Raw genomic sequence first — 21,948 nt, 5'->3', positions numbered from 1 at the left:
TCTTGCCTTCCTATACAAGAGCCCAAGGTAATGATTCTCAACTTCTTCTACTTCATTTTGTCCAGGGACAGGGATACAATCTTCCTACTTTGTTTTACCCCTACAATCTTCTCCTTCATTTACCCCCTACAATCTTCTCCGAGCTAATTTTACCTCCTAACTCTTTCCCTTTTACCTTCACAGATGACAAAACTATCAAAAAACAACTTTTCTAATTATAAACGCTTAAACCATTAACATAGTAGGTCAAGTCTGGCAAAGTTCTCTTCCTGTTTTGTGTTTACTTTTACTTTCCAACTCTTCAAAGTTTTCGTGGAAAAGGCGGATAGAATTTCATCAGGGCGATACTCCTAACAACTTAAAAACTAAAAGGTATACAAGTGAGTTCCCAGGTCCTTTAAACTCTTTAAATATCTTGGGGATATCATGAACATGGAATGATAAGAAACTCTCTAAGACTAGTTACATGGGATTAAAGAAAAATTACCTTCTTATGTCGAACAAAATTTTCATTTTAATTAGGTAAGTATTAGGTATATCCACAAAGTTACTTAGTTACCTACATTTCAAAATCATATAACTATATGCAAAAAATCACAATTATTTACTTGAGTTTCATTCAAATACTATTTTCTCTTTAGCTGCTCGAGGGAAGGTGCTGTATTTATATTAATATTAATACCTATGTAGTTATAGGTAGTTTTTTTTCTGTGTTTTATGTTCACATTACTAGATCTAGCTAAAGAAGGATTACCTTTTTCTATTTGACTTGTAAATTGTGAAACATACTGTATTATGGATTCAGTAAAGCTTTATCTACATTTTGGTGCCCTACCTATTGAAGTACTGTTTTAAAATACGTGGGACGGGAGTAATGTCTATAATATACTACATAGAAACTACAGCTGCATGATTTTGGAAATTCCTGGCATAAATAATTAATTTAAAATCAACAAAATCCTCACCCTTTATGAAAGAGCATACCTACTGTTAATATTACATTCTATTTTCTTAGTATTGCAGGTAGGTAGGTACATATTATTATAAAAAGGTCAATCAGTTACCTAACGTAATATGTAGATTGTAACATACTTAAGCCTAAGTAAGTTTACATTGTAGCCAACAAAAGTTTCATTCTGAAATATCTAGGTACGCTCGATAAATTTCCAAACAAAGGATTAGTCAGAATTACGAACCAGTATGATTAACATACTTAAGCCTAAGTAAGTTTACATTGTAGCCAACAAAAGTTTCATTCTGAAATATCTAGGTACGCTCGATAAATTTCCAAACTAAGGATTAGTCAGAATTACGAACCAGTATGACTGAATCTATGTGTCGTCTTCATAATTTAAGTCCTTCTATTAAACCAATCAAATAAATGTATTACTAAAATTATAGTACAGAAGTTGGTCAGCATTACATTAAATATACCGTCAGCAAAAATGGACTCGGATTCCTTAAAAGTAACAAAGCCGCCATGTCCATGTTTTGCGCGTCGTAAATCAATCAATTCAGACACAAAAAATGAAAATAGGGACAGTAAGAAAAACATAACTGCCAATACTTCCAAACCAAAGATGGAAATATTCGATGAAACACTCAAGAAAGAAATTTTTGTCGAGGCTTCCAAAAATGAAACAGACACGGAACGATTTCGCCGAAAGATATTCGATCTCGACAAAATCAACTGCCAATATCATCGAGCCAAGGAAATGTGTGACTTCATTGAACAAGGTGTAGCCATATTCCAAGAGTATGTCGACTGGTTGGATAGTGTTATTGAAGAGGCAAAACGACTGAGAAATATTCACATGAATTATTTGCTGGGACAATCGCAGACTGGGAAAAGATTACACAAGGCGAAATGGTATCAGTTTTCAAGGAACTTTCTTGCCAAGGAAGCAATCTTCAATAGTCTATTCTCAGCTTTATGTAGTCAGCGTTCAAAATATGACGCTGATGTCACGAAAATATTATGTATGTCCAAGAGCAGAGACGACAGTATGGCATGTAAACCTAGCAAAATGGAATTTAAATCTAATGAGATTGATGATAATGAGAGCACACCAAAATCAGTGATTTGTTTCAATTTTTGTAACAAAAAGGACAAATGCGACTTGATAATACACTGAAGAAAACGAAATCTCTAATGATCATAGAATCTTAGTACCCTCATTTTAGTGACCAAGAGCATTTATGATATCTTTTAAAAACGACACAGTTTTGAATGTTACAAAATATCAAAGTAGTATCATACAAACCTACATGTATAATAGGTAGATTTGTAACAAAAAGGACAAATGCGACTTGATAATACACTGAAGAAAACGAAATCTCTAATGATCATAGAATCTTAGTACCCTCATTTTAATGACCAAGAGCATCTTTTAAAAACGACACAGTTTTGAATGTTACAAAATATCAAAGTAGTATCATACATACCTACATGTATAATAGGTAGATCTATTCTATAAGCCATACACATTTCTATGTACCTACACTATAAGGATTTATATTGCTTGGAAAACTTACTGAGCTTTTCCACGTCTTATCTCTTCGCCTGACTGTACAAACTGTTTCTTTTATATGCAATACAGAGACAATGGGGTTTGTATATGCTTTGTTTGTCGTTCTCCAAGTTATTGATACACACGAGGAAGCCATACACATTTCTATGTACCTACACTATAAGGATTTATATTGCTTGGAAAACTTACTGAGCTTTTCCACGTCTTATCTCTTCGCCCGGCTGTACAAACTGTTTCTTTTATATGCAATACAGAGACAATGGGGTTTGTATAATATGCTTTGTTTGTCGTTCTCCAAGTTATTGATACATACGAGGGGGTATTTAGGAAAGTGCACATGGTAGCAGAGCGTAAGATGAAAATCAATACTACCATAATAAGCTTTAATATGCTACGACTGAGTAATATGTCATACAGGATTTTATTGTCATTGAAGTAGTATAGAAATTTGAATACAGGTGATACGTGTGTGATAAATACCTTTAGATACATTTTCGGGCCATATCAAACCAAAACATAGGTACCTATGCATATTTTATCTAGTACTAAAGAGACTATCCTTAGGTAGATCTATTCTATAAGCCATACACATTTCTATGTACCTACACTATAAGGATTTATATTGCTTGGAAAACTTACTGAGCTTTTCACGTCTTATCTCTTCGCCTGACTGTACAAACTGTTTCTTTTATATGCAATACAGAGACAATGGGGTTGTATATGCTTTGTTTGTCGTTCTCCAAGTTATTGATACACACGAGGGTATTTAGGAAAGTGCACATGGTAGCAGAGCGTAAGATGAAAATCAATACTACCATAATAAGCTTTAATATACTACGACTGAGTAATATGTCATACAGGATTTTATTGTCATTGAAGTAGTATAGAAATTTGAATACATGTGATACGTGTGTGATAAATACCTTTAGATACATTTTCGGGCCATATATCAAACCAAAACATAGGTACCTATGCATACATATTTTATCTAGTACTAAAGAGACTATCCTATATTATTGTCATTGAAGTAGTATAGAAATTTGAATACAGGTGATACGTGTGTGATAAATACCTTTAGATACATTTTCGGGCCATATCAAATTAAAACATAGGTACCTATGCATATTTTATCTAGTACTAAAGAGACTATCCTAGATACCTATGGTGTACGTAAGTGAATATATGAAGAGCTGTTTAAGTAGTATATGTACCTATTATGACTAGAATTTTGTAATAGTACAAGTATGCAAGAGTAGCAAGGTATATGATCTTATTCTTATGTTATGAATATTTATACTTACAAACTTACCGACTAATCTTTTATCTTACCCCCAACAAGAGAAATCAACCTTCTCTTGGGAGTACCTGTAACATAATATGCTTCATTTTTATAAGCATACCTAGGTATCTTCATTGGGGAACATTATTTGACATCGGAAACACTCACTTTCACAGAAATACTCATTTCTGAGTGGTTCATACACCCCGCGCCCTTATACAGTGGAAATGAATTTAAGAAATTTATTTCTCATCAAAATTGAAAAGAAAGGAAAAAACATTAGAAGAAGAAATAAAGCAAAATGTTAGAAACATATTGCAAAAGTTATAGAAGGAAATTTGTTAAGGGAATTGTTAAGTTGTGTATTTCCCCTTGCTATTCTTTGTAATAACATATTTCGGAAGGGAGAAAGGAAAACCAAAGGAGTTCAAGTAATCGGAAAAGTAAACTTGGTGGATTATAAAAAACGTAGTAGTAACAGTACAAACACTGCACACAACTGTCTGGCTTAATGCACTCATTAATAAAAGTAAAACAAACTTTGAAAACTAATGTACTTAGAACTGGAATTTAAACTTGGAACTCGGGGCACTCCCCACGAAACTTATTAAGCTTTACTTTCCACGTGAAGCTTTCAAGCTTCAGATAAAGATATACCTACTAACTTTTATATCTTGGGAAAAAAAAATCCCCCTGCAGGAATTTCCGCATCATATATAGGCATATTAAAGACATAAATAGAGGTAGGTACATAATAGATATTCATTTTATTGAATAAATCGTATTATCCCCAACTTAGTAGTAAAACTTTCGTTTTTACGTAGCAAATATAACCTACCCATCTATGTAACTATTTCCATTAAGTATAGGTATCTAACCACTCATCAGGCTCTTGTGTGTAAGAGTTTTAATAGTCTGCTTTTCTTGTCCCATCATCCCATCCCGGCAGCTTTCTTTGTTCCATTAAGTATAGGTATCTAACCACTCATCAGGCTCTTGTGTGTAAGAGTTTTAATAGTCTGCTTTTCTTGTCCCATCATCCCATCTCGGCAGCTTTCTTTGAAAAAAAGAGGAAGTAATGAAGCAAAGCTATCAGCCTGAAAGAAGTTTCCTTTGCTCAGAAATCAAATTGAGGAATAGCTTTCAAGTTTGCTGGGTTGTCTTAATCCTTTCTTTCTTGAATTTTCTCCCTTTTATCTATTTTCTTCCGCAGAAATCGAAACTTCTCTGTATACGCTGTAGAGCTCGCAAGATGTGCATGTTCACATGGAAAAGCAGAAAAAAGTTATTGGTATCCCGCAGAAATCGAAACTTCTCTGTATACGCTGTAGAGCTCGCAAGATGTGCACGTTCACATGGAAAAGCAGAAAAAAGTTATTGGTATCTATCAAGAATACTTGTACGTCAGATCCCGCGAAACAAAAATTCGAGTAGAATTATTTGGAAATATCAAGAGTTTAAATTTGAAGATTATCCAGTCAATATGCAAGAGTCAAAAGAATTTCCAACATCCAGAGCTTATACAAGTAACATACACCCCGCGCCCTTATACAGTGGAAATGAATTTAAGAAATTTATTTCTCATCAAAATTGAAAAGAAAGGAAAAAACATTAGAAGCAAAATGTTAGAAACATATTGCAAAAGTTATAGAAGGAAATTTGTTAAGGGAATTGTTAAGTTGTGTATTTCCCCTTGCTATTCTTTGTAATAACATATTTCGGAAGGGAGAAAGGAAAACCAAAGGAGTTCAAGTAATCGGAAAAGTAAACTTGGTGGATTATAAAAAACGTAGTAGTAACAGTACAAACACTGCACACAACTGTCTGGCTTAATGCACTCATTAATAAAAGTAAAACAAACTTTGAAAACTAATGTACTTAGAACTGGAATCTAAACTTGGAACTCGGGGCACTCCCCACGAAACTTATTAAGCTTTACTTTCCACGTGAAGCTTTCAAGCTTCAGATAAAGATATACCTACTAACTTTTATATCTTGGGGAAAAAAATCCCCCTGCAGGAATTTCCGCATCATATGTATATAGGCATATTAAAGACATAAATAGAGGTACATAATGGATATTCATTTTATTGAATAAATCGTATTATCCCCAACTTAGTAGTAAAACTTTTTAAGTTTAGGTATCTAACCACTCATCAGGCTGTTGTGTGTAAGAGTTTTAATAGTCTGCTTTTCTTGTCCCATCATCATCCCATCAGATATACGATGTCTCGGCAGCTTTCTTGAAAAAAAAAAGAGGAAGTAATGAAGCAAAGCTATCAGCCTGAAAGAAGTTTCCCTTGCTCAGAAATCAAATTGAGGAATAGCTTTCAAGTTTGCTGGGTTGTCTTAATCTTTTCTTTCTTGAATTTTCTCCCTTTTATCTATTTTCTTCCGCAGAAATCGAAACTTTTCTGTATACGCTGTAGAGCTCACAAGATGTGCATGTTCACATGGAAAAGCAGAAAAAAAGTTATTGGTATCTATCAAGAATACTTGTACGTCAGATCCCGCGAAACAAAAATTCGAGTAGAATTATTTGGAAATATCAAGAGTATTTGAAGATTATCCAGTCAATATGCAAGAGTCAAAAGAATTTCCAACATCCAGAGCTTATACAAGTAGGAATACTATAAAGTTGCTTGTAAAAGGTTCTTACAGAAAACTTGTCTGATCTGCCCACTAATTATTTCCCCTCTAGTAGATCTAAGTAGGTATGTCCTCGAGCATTTATATTCCCTGGTGACTCCAACGTCAGCGGTGATGTTTAAACATAAGCACGAGCAAGTTTCGTTTGATAATGAAGCTAAATACCCCACCACTGCTCCCGACCCTTCTTTATTGGAAAAAGCTCTCAAAATATTCCTCGAAAACGGCTTAGTCTGAGCTAGGCTTTCCATTGGTGCAAAATTGGATAATATGTATGGGGAGACAGAGAAAGAAAGAGACAGAGAGAGGGAGATGGAGGAATAGAGGGAGGGACAGAGAGAGAGAGAGAGGGAGAGAGAGAGATACTGAGACAGAGAGAGTGGTAGACAGTAATAAAAGCCATCATTTTGCTTGATAAAAAGGACACTATCATTAGGAACTCTGTAGTGAGGGGCATAAATTCAATAGGACATCCGGTGTCAAAAATAGGACTAGGAAACGTAACTTCCTGTCGAAATGAATGTCCTGCTAACGGTGTCCATATCTGTATATTATAGGTAGACAATTAACAACTAGACACTAGACATCCCTTTCACACAGCGAGGATAAATGCTGAAGTTCATGAGCTGAAAGATGGAAGAGTGAGGGGCATAAATTCAATAGGACATCCGGTGTCAAAAATAGGACTAGGAAACGTAACTTCCTGTCGAAATGAATGTCCTGCTAACAGTGTCCATATCTGTATATTATAGGTAGACAATTAACAACTAGACACTAGACATCCCTTTCACACAGTGAGGGTAAATGGTTAAGTTCATGAGCTGAAAGATTGAAGGTACCTGTAAAGCTACGTCCACACATTGTCGAACGGCCGTTGATCGACGCGCGACGAGGTGAATCTATGTTGTCAAGGCAGTGTGGACGATTCAGTCGACATCGATCGATTCCTATCGACGGACGTCCAGACGACTATGTGTGGGCACAGATTTAGGATTCTTCTTCTTGTTCTCCTCCTCTTCCTCCTCCTCCTCCTCCTCCTCCTCCTTCTTTTTCTTTTTTACCTTTTCGCGCTCAAGCGGGGGTTTTTCATTTCAAATTTCAAAAGACACCACATTATTTGTACAATTTAATTTTTGTTGTGCAAAAGTTCATTTTTGTCATCTTTCTTTTTGTTTCGCAGCTCTGACGGATGAACCGAAATTTGCCGAACCTATCCCGAACGTAACGGTCGCCCTAGGGAGAGATGCTGCCCTCCCGTGTGTGGTTGAAAACCTGGGTGAATATAAGGTAAGCTGCCTTGAACAGAATAGAATTCCACATTCTTGCTTTGATTTATTAGGTGCTTTATTAAATCACCTTCAATTAGAATTTCACATTCCCATTTTAATCTATTTTTTTTTGTCTGGGCTCTGATTTTATATTTGAGGGTACTTGTACATCTAATGGGAGAGATGCTGCCCTCCCGTGTGTGGTTGAAAACCTGGGTGAATATAAGGTAAGCTGCCTTGAATAGAATAGAATTCCACATTCTTACTTTGATTTATTAGGTGCTTTATTAAATCAGTTGAAAACCTGGGTGAATATAAGGTAAGCTGCCTTGAATAGAATAGAATTCCACATTCTTGCTTTGATTTATTAGGTGCTTTATTAAACTACTTGAAAACCTGGGTGAATATAAGGTAAGCTGCCTTGAATAGAATAGAATTCCACATTCTTGCTTTGATTTATTAGGTGCTTTATTAAAATAAATCACCTTCAATTAGAATTTCACATTCCCATTTTAATCTATTACCTTTTTTTTTGTCTGGGCTCTGATTTTATATTTGAGGGTACTTGTACATCTAACACAATTTTCATTAATATCCATTGAAAATTAATTTCCGTCACTTTGTGAAATTAACAATCATTTGCTTCCTCTATTATAACATCGATTTTAAGCAATTTTTTCACATACCTGGTGCTCATTGTAAGCAATGTAAGCGCATACCGGCATACCGAAATAAATAATTTATTGACAAATTCATTGTTATTGAAAATTAACAGGAAAAACGAGCTATTAATTCTCGGTACAGGAAATTCCTGATCGTTTTGATCAGGAATTCATCAACGGGAGATATTTTCCTCATTGTAAGCAATGTAAGCGCATACCGGCATACCGAAATAAATAATTTATTGACAAATTCATTGTTATTGAAAATTAACAGGAAAAGCGAGCTATTAATTCTCGGTACAGGAAATTCCTGATCGTTTTGATCAGGAATTCATCAACGGGAGATATTTTAATTTTTCGAAAAGTTGAAACAACTCGCATACCTGACTTCCATGTACCGCCCTATTTGTGGAAATACTGTGAAAATCGCCGTCCTAAATAAATAACAAAAAGTAACAAAAGCTCTAATGAAAGCTATTCACGAATATCAAAGTCGGAATTTTAACCTGCATACTAAAGTCAATTTTGTTCTGAATGACATTTCCTCAACTTTTTTATTTAATCATCCGGGTGCAAGCGATGTGCTTAACTCAAAAAAAAGTAGGTACCTATGTTCATTATGAAAAAATATCATAATTATTATAAAAAATCGCACTTTGCCAGGGAGAGAAAAAAAAGGCACAAAAGCAAAAAAAAAAAAAAAATCAAGTAGGTTGTTAAAAAATTCGAAAGTACCTACCTACTTGACATCGGCAGCTGGAACTTTTCTCCTCAGCAGAGTCTGTGTCGAACGATTTTACATAATTATTACGATTATTGCAGATGTTTAAAAGTTTTTTTTTTTCCAACTTATTGTTAGGTAGTTAGCTATAATTGGAAAAGAGGAAAAATATAATCAAAATAATTTATTATTCCCCTTCTACGTTTTTAATTTTTATCATTAAAATTATTGTATTGAATGTTTAAATATCTATTAGGTACTATTAGTCTTTTGAAAATCTATAGCTTCAAGATTTACTTTCCGGTCTAGATAGGCTTAGGGAGGAGTTCATCCAGAACCGCCCTAAAATGAGATACCTCAAGGTAGTCTTTCCTCTTAGCCCAAGCATTCCGGTTCTATCTATTAATTAGTATTAGGATCCTGAAAATCTATAACTTTAAAATCCCTAGGGGCCATGCAGAACCGGCCCTAGAGGCCCTAGGTAGAGGTTCATGCAGAACCGCCCTAGATCCCTAGGCCTACATGAGATACCTCAAGGTAGTCTCTCCTCTAAGCATTCCCAGTTGCTGTTTACTGCATAGGGTAGTCTAAGGGCAAGGGAGAGAGCATATCGTTCCCATTTTCTACTGCATGATATCTGAGGAAGATAATTTCATCGCTCTGTATGGGGGGCACGTACTTGTTACATATTACATCCCCTCTCCCGTACACCTAACCACCAGTTTTATGAACATATCTGTTCTCTCTCCCTCCTTCTCTCTCTCTTTCGCCGTACATATATTTTATCATACATTTAAATTTTATACATTTTTATAGTAGTTTGAATCTGAAATAAGCATTCTCTCCTTTCCTCTCTCTCTTTTTCTCGTTTCGGCTCGCCATTCTCCAATTTTTTTTCATGCTCTTTTCTCTCACTATTAAGTACATTTTTCACTGCTCCTCCATATCCACCTACACGTAGGTAGGTCTGTACGTATATAAATAATGTTTATTTTTCTTGGTAATAACCTTCGTCTGTCTTTCACTTTTGTTTTGTTTGCTCAACTTCACCCACTCGCTTGGTTTTGGTACCAGCTATTGTTGGCCCGTAGGCCGTAGGTGCTTCGCTACGAATTTGGTTTGTAGTGAGAGGAGTAATATAAGAGTAGGAATATAGTAGGAGTAGGAATACAGTAGAAGTAAGAATACAGGAATATTAGGAATGAAGAGTACTAGGAGTAGGAATATGTTTGTATGTATTACAGTAGGAATAATGAAGTAGAAGCGTATTAGAAATAGGAATACAGGAATAGAAATGAAGTATTAGGAGTAGGAATACTCGTATGTAATGGACTGGGAATACAAGAGTATTAGGAATGTAGTAAGAGTAGGTCAGTAGGTACAATGGAGTAGAAAACCTAATGAAGCGTATTAGAAATAGGAATACAGGAATAGAAATGAAGGAGAAGCGTAGTAGAAGTAGTAGGTAATACAGGAATAGAAATGAAGTATTAGGAGTAGGAATACTCGTATGTAATGGACTGGCAGAAGTAAGAATACAGGAATATTAGGAATGAAGAGTACTAGGAGTAGGAATATGTTTGTATGTATTACAGTAGGAATAATGAAGTAGAGGCGTATTAGAAATAGGAATACAGGAATAGAAATGAAGGAGAAGCGTAGTAGAAGTAGTAGGTAATACAGGAATAGAAATGAAGTAATAGGAGTAGGAATACTCGTATGTAATGGACTGGGAATACAAGAGTATTAGGAATGTTATATCCACCTACACGTAGGTAGGTCTGTACGTATATAAATAATGTTTATTTTTCTTGGTAATAACCTTCGTCTGTCTTTCACTTTTGTAATGTTTGCTCAAACTTCACCAACTCGCTTGGTTTCGGTACCAGCTATTGTTGGCCCGTAGGCCGTAGGTGCTTCGCTACGAATTTGGTTTGTAGTGAGAGGAGTAATATAAGAGTAGGAATGTAGTAGAAGTAGGAATACAGTAGAAGTATCAGCTATTGTTGGCCCGTAGGCCGTAGGTGCTTCGCTACGAATTTGGTTTGTAGTGAGAGGAGTAATATAAGAGTAGGAATGTAGTAGGAGTAGGAGTAGGAATACAGTAGAAGTAAGAATACAGGAATATTAGGAATGAAGAGTACTAGGAGTAGGAATATGTATGTATTACAGTAGGAATAATGAAGTAGAAGCGTATTAGAAATAGGAATACAGGAATAGAAATGAAGGAGACGCGTAGTAGAAGTAGTAGGTAATACAGGAATAGAAATGAAGTATTAGGAGTAGGAATACTCGTACTATGTAATGGACTGGGAATACAAGGGTATTAGGAATGTAGTAAGAGTAGGTCAGTAGGTATAATGGAGTAGAAAATGTAATTTTAGGAGTAGGAATATGTAATTGAGTAGGAATACAAGAGTATTAGGAATGTACTTAGAGCAGGAATAATGGAGTAGAAAATGTAATTTTAGGAGTAGGAATAAATATGTAATTGAGTGGGAATACAAGAGTAGGAATGTAGTAGAAAAGTAGAAAAACGCCATTTTGACATCATAACAATTTAACAATATTATATGATGACTCCATCATGTGTATAATTTTCATTGTTGTCGCAAGATAAAAACAAAGTGTCTTTGCAAAAGCAAACAAAAAATCCCTACAGTCTATCCCTCAGGCAGGCTATTTTTCTCCGTTTTTCCCTCCTCATCATTCTTATATTCAAGGACCTTATTTGATTTGCTGCAATTATTTACATTGTTATACGAGAGTAATGGACAATTTCGATTTGTGTGCGTTTACCCAAAAGAAAATCTCACACATACTTGACACTTTAGATTATATTCAAGGACCTTATTTGATTTGCTGCAATTATTTACATTGTTATACGAGAGTAATGGACAATTTCGATTTGTGTGCGTTTACCGAGTTTACCCAAAAGAAAATCTCACACATACTTGACACTTTAGATTGTGTTAGTTCAAAGTAACTAACTAGATGCCTTAGAATGGGTAAGGTTTTGTAGCACAACATACCAAAGAGTCAAAGCATGAATTAACTGTAGAGGGAATAGAGAAAGTCAAAGGTTGGGTGGGTGACGTTGACAAATAGACGTCATTTGAAATTATCGTACAGCAGCTTGAAATGACGCGAACGAAAAGTTGAAAGCACTTCCTTCTCTTTTTTGTTCTGTTTATCATTTTCCTTTCCTCTCCCTTTGTTCCCTTTTTTTGACATTAATCTTTGGAGCATTAATTTAATCTTAAACATATTTTCTCAATTTGTTTAGGAAAAAACACATCATTGGGATGGTGGCAATGGTTATAAATGATCTCCGAATATATCATCATTTGCGGAAACTTCTTGCAATATGTTACTAGCTGTATCTCACATGGATGCTGTAGACATGAACAATACATATTTCTTCATTTCTTTTCGGGAAATAAATGAAATTTTACTTTTGTCTGTACTCTGTACATTGCTTAGGATGATGGTGAAATTTTTAGGTACTACACTACTTTATAGTTCTCTTTGACTCTTTGGTGTGTTACTGTCTAAACTCGATATAATAACGGTTAAAAGTAATTTCGCCCTCGATAATTTTGTGAAGAAATAAAAATGGAACATCAGACGTTAGGTACAGAACTCGAAAAGAAAATAGGAATCTGAAGACAATTAAAACTTGGGAAATAGAACAATGAAAATAAAATAAAAGAAGAAAATAGAAGGAACTAAATTACTTAATGAAGAATCATTTTGGATTTTATGTGGAGTGAAATCGTTATTAACTGAAAGCAATTATTGTCCGTTCTGTGTGATACTATGTGGAATTTATCCTCTAGTTCAGCATTCAGGGTGTCTTAAAATTAATCAAAATGTCACTCTATCATAGTAATAAAAGGAATTGTAAAATACTCTTGGTGTGACTACCTTATCTTCATTTACACCTGAAATATTGATTATTAGCTGAACTAGAAGGCTACCTACAAACCTACTTGAATGACACTGATATTAACATTCAAATCCTCTTTGCATTTTCAAAATTATTAGCTGAACTAGAAGGCTACCTACAAACCTACTTGAATGACACTGATATTAACATTCAAATCCTCTTTGCATTTCCAAAAAAAAAAGCACCGATAGTTAATAAAATCAGGGAACTTGAAATTTAAACTCCAGCGCCCTTGTTTGGTCATGTTTAAAATGAACAGAATTAAAAGTCATCCCTGCTAGACCTTTCATCAACCTTTCCAAGTTTACTCCCTCAAATTCTATCTTACTATCAAACCCCACCATTTCCCAAACCGACCGCAAGTTCTGTGGAAATTTGATTATGAAGGTTCTTGGACCCTTGTTCCTAATTTTGAACTCAAGCACATCTGGGATGTGACGACATAATTTCATCGCAAACTCGCAAAGAATACTCTACAATCTTACGTATAAACCTTTCCACGTTACACACGTTAATCAAATATTCAGATTTCAAGAGCAATTATCTCGGATAATACATCTTCACGAAATTCTCGTTGAAAGGTTTTGAGCTCCTCTTCCTCCTGTACCTCTTCTTCTTTGTCTTGTTCTTCATTCCATGTCATTTCAATTGTGGGCACGAGTTTGATGAGGAGGTTGAGATACTTGTGTGCTGTCTTGTGGTTTTTAGAGAGGAGGTTCATGATATTGGTGAAACCGTTTATTCGCAATCATAATGTAGTCGTCGGCGACGGTCGCATTGCTAGTTTTGCTGATACTTCATACAGAATCCTTGTAGGTTACAACAACCATCTTTGCTTGGCTGACCTTAAAAGTCAGCTTTGTATTATCTAGTCATTTATTCCGCAAAGCCCTGAAAAGTCTTCTCCTTTTGCAAAAGCTTTGCGATTTTAAGAGGAGGTTAAGTAGTAGATGATTTCACTTTTTAGTCACCAAAAGCCCTTCCGCTCCCATTTTCCCTTTCGCAACATTGTTTTTATTAGCTGAACTAGAAGGCTACCTACAAACCTACTTGAATGACACTGATATTAACATTCAAATCCTCTTTGCATTTCCAAAAAAAAGCACCGATAGTTAATAAAATCAGGGAACTTGAAATTTAAACTCCAGCGCCCTTGTTTGGTCATGTTTAAAATGAACAGAATTAAAAGTCATCCCTGCTAGACCTTTCATCAACCTTTCCAAGTTTACTCCCTCAAATTCTATCTTACTATCAAACCCCACCATTTCCCAAACCGACCGCAAGTTCTGTGGAAATTTGATTATGAAGGTTCTTGGACCCTTGTTCCTAATTTTGAACTCAAGCACATCTGGGATGTGACGACATAATTTCATCGCAAACTCGCAAAGAATACTCTACAATCTTACGTATAAACCTTTCCACGTTACACACGTTAATCAAATATTCAGATTTCAAGAGCAATTATCTCGGATAATACATCTTCACGAAATTCTCGTTGAAAGGTTTTGAGCTCCTCTTCCTCCTGTACCTCTTCTTCTTTGTCTTGTTCTTCATTCCATGTCATTTCAATTGTGGGCACGAGTTTGATGAGGAGGTTGAGATACTTGTGTGCTGTCTTGTGGTTTTTAGAGAGGAGGTTCATGATATTGGTGAAACCGTTTATTCGCAATCATAATGTAGTCGTCGGCGACGGTCGCATTGCTAGTTTTGCTGATACTTCATACAGAATCCTTGTAGGTTACAACAACCATCTTTGCTTGGCTGACCTTAAAAGTCAGCTTTGTATTATCTAGTCATTTATTCCGCAAAGCCCTGAAGTCTTCTCCTTTGGCAAAAGCTTTGCGATTTTAAGATTAAGTAGTAGATGATTTCACTTTTTAGTCACCAAAAGCCCTTCCGCTCCCATTTTCCCTTTCGCAACATTGTTCACAACCATCTTTGCTTGGCTGACCTTAAAAGTCAGCTTTGTATTATCTAGTCATTTATTCCGCAAAGCCCTGAAAAGTCTTCTCCTTTTGCAAAAGCTTTGCGATTTTAAGAGGAGGTTAAGTAGTAGATGATTTCACTTTTTAGTCACCAAAAGCCCTTCCGCTCCCATTTTCCCTTTCGCAACATTGTTTGCATACCCATAGCAATCCATACTAGAAGAGCACCTGATGTTTATAGATTTCCATTGTTTACTTAATATGTTTATTGAACCATTTTTTGTTTTGAAATATTTTTATCGTAATATTTTCCCCGTATTAGCTCACGTAGGAACGTTACAATCTTTATACACTGTGTTTCATAACATGCCCCGAACATTGTTCGCATACCCATAGCAATCCATACTAGAAGAGCACCTGATGTTTATAGATTTCCATTGTTTACTTAATATGTTTATTGAACCATTTTTTGTTTTGAAATATTTTTATCGTAATATTTTCCCCGTATTAGCTCACGTAGGAGCGTTACAATCTTTATACACTGTGTTTCATAACATGCCCCGTTTTTTTTTTACTTTTTTCATTCCGATTTTAATGTTATTCCAAAAATTCGCCACATTTATGGAAAAATGAAAAATCACAGTAGATATTTCAGGTACCTACCTATCTCATAATGTCTGGGTTCTGGGAAATGCAGGTGTAGGTGTATACAGAATATAGATAGTATAGTAATTTTATACTGGACAAGTTGTTTATAGGTACCTAATAAATATCAAAATATGCCTATAGTATGTAGGTATCGAGATATTTAACCTTTTGTTACTTTCAGTCAGGCATTTATGTATTACTATGATCTCTCTAATAACTTACTTACCTTTGTACTAATAGTTCTTTAAAGGTAATTAGTAAATGGTTTCTTGAAATTAAATTGATCCAAAGGCCAAGGTAAACCTAGACCCTTCACAAATGGAGTATACCTGAAGGCATGTGATGTTGGTGTTTCGACTCCAAGTTAAGTAGTAAAATGTTGGGAACCTGTGAAATACGGTGACAAGAACTCATGCTTTACTAAATAATTTCCAAGGTACAAAGCTAAATCAAAGAATTTCTAATAAAAGCTTTAAAGAGGATACCAACACAATCTAAAGGTAATTAGTAAATGGTTTCTTGAAATTAAATTGATCCAAAGGCCAAGGTAAACCCAGACCCTTGACAAATGGAGTATGCCTGAAGGCATGTGATGTTGGTGTTTCGACTCCAAGTTAAGTAGTAAAATGTTGGGAACCTGTGAAATACGGTGACAAGAACTCATACTTTACTAAATAATTTCCAAGGTACAAAGCTAGATCAAAGAATTTCTAATAAAAGCTTTAAAGAGGATACCAACACAATTAGGTAGGTACCATCCTCTGTGGTCTGTCTGCAGGTAACATTAGATCGGATCATAATCTTCAATACTTTCGATCTGCTCCAAAGAAAACGATGCAGGTAACATTAGATCGGATCATAATCTTCAATACTTTCGATCTGCTCCAAAGAAAACGAAAAAATTGGTATTAGTTCGATGTGATCGGGCACATCTCTGCATATACTTTACATAGGTAATAAATGTAATACTTATTTACTTACTAATGTAATGAAGTAAGTAAGTAATGTACTCATGTATGCGCCACTGGTACTGTATGGTAAATATGGTAAGGGTGGAGTGGAGTAAGTCAACAAAGTATCCGTACCATCTTCGATTTCTCTCACTCATTTGCATAATCTTGAGATGAAAACCATTCCGTGAAATTTTTACGTGGAGTGGAGTAAGTCAACAAAGTATCCGTACCATCTTCGCTTTCTCTCACTCATTTACATAATCTTGAGATGAAAACCATTCCCTGAAATTTTTACAGATTTTCATATTGTGGCGCGTACAATCTGGTATCTGGTCCTCTTGGAAACTTGAAACCCGGATTTGGACATTGATTAATGGTCCATTTTGTTACATTATTTGGCAAAATTATTAGGATAGTGGATATTATACCTATAAAATACATTTAGAGCATTTGTGTAACTATAGACGATCTAGCCTTAGACCTCAGCTTACCCATTTGAAGACTTTGAAGTAAAACAGCACAGAATTGGACCTGATAGTACCTAATATAATAGCTCGATCCAGGATTGGCTTCGCTTCCCGACCTTAATCTATTCAAAGCCACTCAAAACAATCAACATAACTTTGAAGTAAAACAGCACAGAATTGGACCTGATAGTACCTAATATAATAGCTCGATCCAGGATTGGCTTCGCTTCCCGACCTTAATGTATTCAAAGCCACTCAAAACAATCAACATGTCCTTGCATTGCAGCTAATCATTCAGAATACTATAAAGTTGCTTGTAAAAGGTTCTTACAGAAAACTTGTCTGATCTGCCCACTAATTATTTCCCCTCTAGTAGATCTAAGTATGTGAGTATGTCCTCTTACTATAAAGTTGCTTGTAAAAGGTTCTTACAGAAAACTTGTCTGATCTGCCCACTAATTATTTCCCCTCTAGTAGATCTAAGTATGTCCTCCAGCATTTTTATTCCCTGGTGACTCCAACGTCAGCGGTGATGTTTAAACATAAGCACGAGCAAGTTTCGTTTGATAATGAAGCTAAATACCCCACCACTGCCCCCGACCCTTCTTTATTGGAAAAAGCTCTCCTCCAACGTCAGCGGTGATGTTTAAACATAAGCACGAGCAAGTTTCGTTTGATAATGAAGCTAAATACCCCACCACTGCTCCCGACCCTCCTTTATTGGAAAAAGCTCTCAAAATATTCCTCGAAAACGGCTTAGTCTGAGTTAGGCTTTCCATTGGTGCAAAATTGGATAATACGTATGGGGAGACAGAGAAAGAAAGAGACAAAGAGAGAGGGAGATGGAGGGATAGAGGGAGGGACAGAGAGAGAGAGAGAGAAAAGAAAGAGAGAGAGAGATGGTGAGACAGAGAGAGTGGTAGACAGCAATAAAAGCCATCATTTTGCTTGATAAAAAGGACACTATCATTAGAACTCTGTAGTGAGGGGCATAAATTCAATAGGACATCCGGTGTCAGAAATAGGACTAGGCAACGGGACTTCCTGTCGAAATGAATGTCATGCTAACGGTGTCCATATCTGTATATTATAGGTAGACAATTAACAACTAGACACTAGACATCCCTTTCACACAGTGAGGATAAATGGTTGAGTTCATGAGCTGAAAGACGGAAGGTACCTGTAAAGCTACGTCCACACATTGTCGAACGGCCGTTGATCGACGCGCGACGAGGCGAATCTATGTTGTCAAGGCAGTGTGGACGGTTCAGTCGACATCCATCGATTTCGATCGACGGACGTCCGGACAACTATGTGTGGGCACAGATTTAGGATTCTTCTTCTTGTTCTCCTCCTCCTCCTCTAGATCAAGGGAGACACAATATAACGAAGAGAAATAGGAAAGTGGAAATGAAAGAATGAGGGAGGAGGATAGACATAAAATAAATAGGATCGAGAGGAAGGGGAATAAAGGAGAGGAAAGATATGAATCAAAAGGAGGAATGAAAAAGAAAAGGGGAGGGAGAGAGGGGGAGAAGGATAGGAGGAAGGACGGAAAGAATATGTTTGAATATATGATGACAAATGAGAGGGAACATATGAAATCACAACATGTTGGTAAATAAAAAATGTATAAGCTTAAGAAATTTACTTTTTTTCTTCTTACCGGTGCGGTGGAAAAAAAAATCAGGTCATAAGGTTTCGTTTTTTTTTTTTTCTTTTTTTATTAAAGAAAAAAAAACCTGGAGTCATAAAGAAAAAGTTGAATTTCTCACGATAAACCAAATAAATAATTCCAGTTACGAGGAGCGGCCATCTCAATCCCATCGTCCTTGGTTCGAGTCGGGGTCAAAAGTTTGTTTTAATTTTTTCCAGGATGTCTGAAAAGTTGATATTTTCTCTAACTGATTTTCTAGTTACTTCCCGTAGGTGAGTAGATATTATATATGTTCTTGCAGTTTGTGTACAGGTGTGGACAATGTTATTGGTGAGACATCTACCTACTTCGGTTATATTTTCATCCTTTACGTATGAGGTATGTGAGTGTGTGTTTGGTAACAATCTAGAGGGCAGAGGAGATAGGTGTAGGGGCAAACAGCCCTAGGTCTACTTATGTGTGTGAAAAACTCTTTTCGACACTAACTTTTGTTAAAAATAAATATAGGTTCACACTCTCTTCCAATCACATCAGGGACGTAGTTTTATTGGCAAACACCGAACTACATCCAAACATAGAAAGATTGATACAAGATTATGTGTGTTTAATTAAATGAGTTTAATTCTGATTAAATGTTTTTAAATTTGGGTTTTCTGTTAAAAGAAAACCTTGTTTTATAGTAATATTATTGTTATGAGTATTATTGTTAAGAGCTTTGTACAAGCAACCACACAGTCAAACGTATAATGTGGCCCGCGGCCTCATCTGGTATCCAAAATTTGGCCCGCCTTCAAAAAAGGTTGAGCGCCCTTGTTATATAATAATTGAATGTTTAAATATCTATTAGGTACTATTAGTCTTTTGAAAATCTATAGCTTCAAGATTTACTTTCCGGTCTAGATAGGCTTAGGGAGGAGTTCATCCAGAACCGCCCTAAAATGAGATACCTCAAGGTAGTCTTTCCTCTTAGCCCAAGCATTCCGGTTCTATCTATTAATTAGTATTAGGATCCTGAAAATCTATAACTTTAAAATCCCTAGAGGCCATGCAGAACCGGCCCTAGAGGCCCTAGGTAGAGGTTCATGTTTACTTTCCGGTCTAGATAGGCTTAGGGAGGAGTTCATCCAGAACCGTCCTAAAATGAGATACCTCAAGGTAGTCTTTCCTCTTAGCTCAAGCATTCCTGGTCTATCTATGAATTAGTATTAGGATCCTGAAAATCTATAACTTTAAAATCCCTAGAGCTTTCAGCTAAGGCCTAGGTAGAGGTTCATCTTTACTTTCCGGTCTAGATAGGCTTAGGGAGGAGTTCATCCAGAACCGTCCTAAAATGAGATACCTCAAGGTAGTCTTTCCTCTTAGCCCAAGCATTCCGGTTCTATCTATTAATTAATATTAGGATCCTGAAAATCTATAACTTTAAAATCCCTAGAGGCCTCGCTTTCAGGCCTAGCTAGGCCTGGTAGAGTTTTTCGTTCCCATTTTCAGCTGAGAGCATATCGTTCCCATTTTCAGCTGAAAGCTAGGCCTAGGTAGAGGTTCATCCAGAACCGCCCTAGATCCCTAGGCCTACATGAGATAGGTACCTCAAGGTAGTCTCTCCTCTAAGCATTCCCAGTTGCTGTTTACTGCACAGGGTAGTCTAAGGGCAAGGGAGAGAGCATATCGTTCCCATTTTCTACTGCATGATATCTGAGGAAGATAATTTCATCGCTCTGTATGGGGGGCACGTACTTGTTACAGAGGTTCATGCAGAACCGCCCTAGATCCCTAGGCCTACATGAGATACCTCAAGGTAGTCTCTCCTCTAAGCATTCCCAGTTGCTGTTTACTGCATAGGGTAGTCTAAGGGCAAGGGAGAGAGCATATCGTTCCCATTTTCTACTGCATGATATCTGAGGAAGATAATTTCATCGCTCTGTATGGGGGGCACGTACTTGTTACATATTACATCCCCTCTCCCGTACACCTAACCACCAGTTTTATGAACATATCTGTTCTCTCTCCCTCCTTCTCTCTCTCTTTCGCCGTACATATATTTTATCATACATTTAAATTTTATACATTTTTATAGTAGTTTGAATCTGAAATAAGCATTCTCTCCTTTCCTCTCTCTCTTTTTCTCGTTTCGGCTCGCCATTCTCCAATTTTTTTTCATGCTCTTTTCTCTCACTATTAAGTACATTTTTCACTGCTCCTCCATATCCACCTACACGTAGGTAGGTCTGTACGTATATAAATAATGTTTATTTTTCTTGGTAATAACCTTTGTCTGTCTTCTACTTTGTTTGCTCAAACTTCACCTATACAAGTAGAATTATACCTTAGGAAGAAAGGAAAGAAAAGGACTACGAAAGAAAAGGGGAATACAGTAGATAAAAATTATAGATACTCGTAAAACATGCACTCCGAGAAGAACATGGCAAACTTCCCCGAGCCATAAGCTTCGACAAAGAAACTGTGAGGAAAGTGGCATCAGCACCGCAAAGCAATATGTCACCCGGAGTTCCATAGGAGGCATAACACAACACCTGCGGTCAGTACAACTCACAAGATGTTATGCAGATTTATAGAGGCACTGGAGAGAGTTGATAGAGAAAATCTCAACGAATTAGGGGGCGGCTGAGTGTAGGTGTAAGTGAAAGCCGGGAGTTCCATAGGAGGCATAACACAACACCTGCGGTCAGTACAACTCACAAGATGTTATGCAGATTTATAGAGGCACTGGAGAGAGTTTTGATAGAGAAAATCTCAACGAATTAGGGGGCGGCTGAGTGTAGGTGTAAGTGAAAGCCTATTTTGACGCAGTAATTTTGGTACCGACCAAAGCCCTTGTATTACAGACCAAGCATCGTGTTAGTGGAGAGACTTAGTGATGAACTCTGTCCTTTGGTCAGTAATTTTGGTACCGACCAAAGCCCTTGTATTACAGACCAAGCATCGTGTTAGTGGAGAGACTAGTGATGAACTCTGTCCTTTGGTCAGAAGATCGCCATTCATGTAATTTTTTACTGCTCAATCAAATAGTCTTCGGAAGTAGTTTTTAATGACGTTGTAAATGCGTATTTAATACGTTGACAATAAGAAGCACCTAGTATACTTTATGTTGACAGTAAGAAGTAGAGTTTTTAATGACGTTGTAAATGCGTATTTAATACGTTGACAATAAGAAGCACCTAGTATACTTTATGTTGACAGTAAGAAGTAGGTACCTACAATATACTTACCGCGAGATTTAG

General features: G+C 36.3%; 2 protein-coding genes across 2 annotated transcripts in view; both read left to right on the top strand.

Annotated features, from left to right (window-relative positions):
* Window positions 1-1,311: 1,311 nt before the first annotated feature.
* Window positions 1,312-2,495, top strand: LOC103510568. Its single transcript, XM_008475243.3, has 2 exons — window positions 1,312-2,095; window positions 2,286-2,495. Exons 1-2 carry the CDS (start codon window positions 1,446-1,448, stop codon window positions 2,323-2,325), a joined length of 690 nt encoding a protein of 229 aa, XP_008473465.1. The 5' UTR covers window positions 1,312-1,445; the 3' UTR covers window positions 2,326-2,495.
* A 3,893-nt stretch (window positions 2,496-6,388) lies between these two features.
* Window positions 6,389-21,948, top strand: part of LOC103510571 (zwei Ig domain protein zig-8-like) — a gene marked incomplete at its 3' end in the record, with an annotated part of 36,801 nt that continues 21,241 nt past the window's right edge. The window contains exons 1-2 of the mRNA XM_008475250.1: window positions 6,389-6,431; window positions 7,640-7,746. Of these exons, the coding sequence (XP_008473472.1) occupies window positions 6,389-6,431; window positions 7,640-7,746 (150 nt within the window). The remainder of the gene's footprint in view (window positions 6,432-7,639; window positions 7,747-21,948) is intronic.

This window comes from Diaphorina citri, unplaced genomic scaffold, assembly GCF_000475195.1.
Source record: "Diaphorina citri unplaced genomic scaffold, Diaci psyllid genome assembly version 1.1 scaffold619, whole genome shotgun sequence".
NCBI lineage: Eukaryota > Metazoa > Arthropoda > Insecta > Hemiptera > Psyllidae > Diaphorina > Diaphorina citri.
Note: the sequence above shows the minus strand (reverse complement) of the source record. Positions and strands in the feature narration are given on the sequence as shown.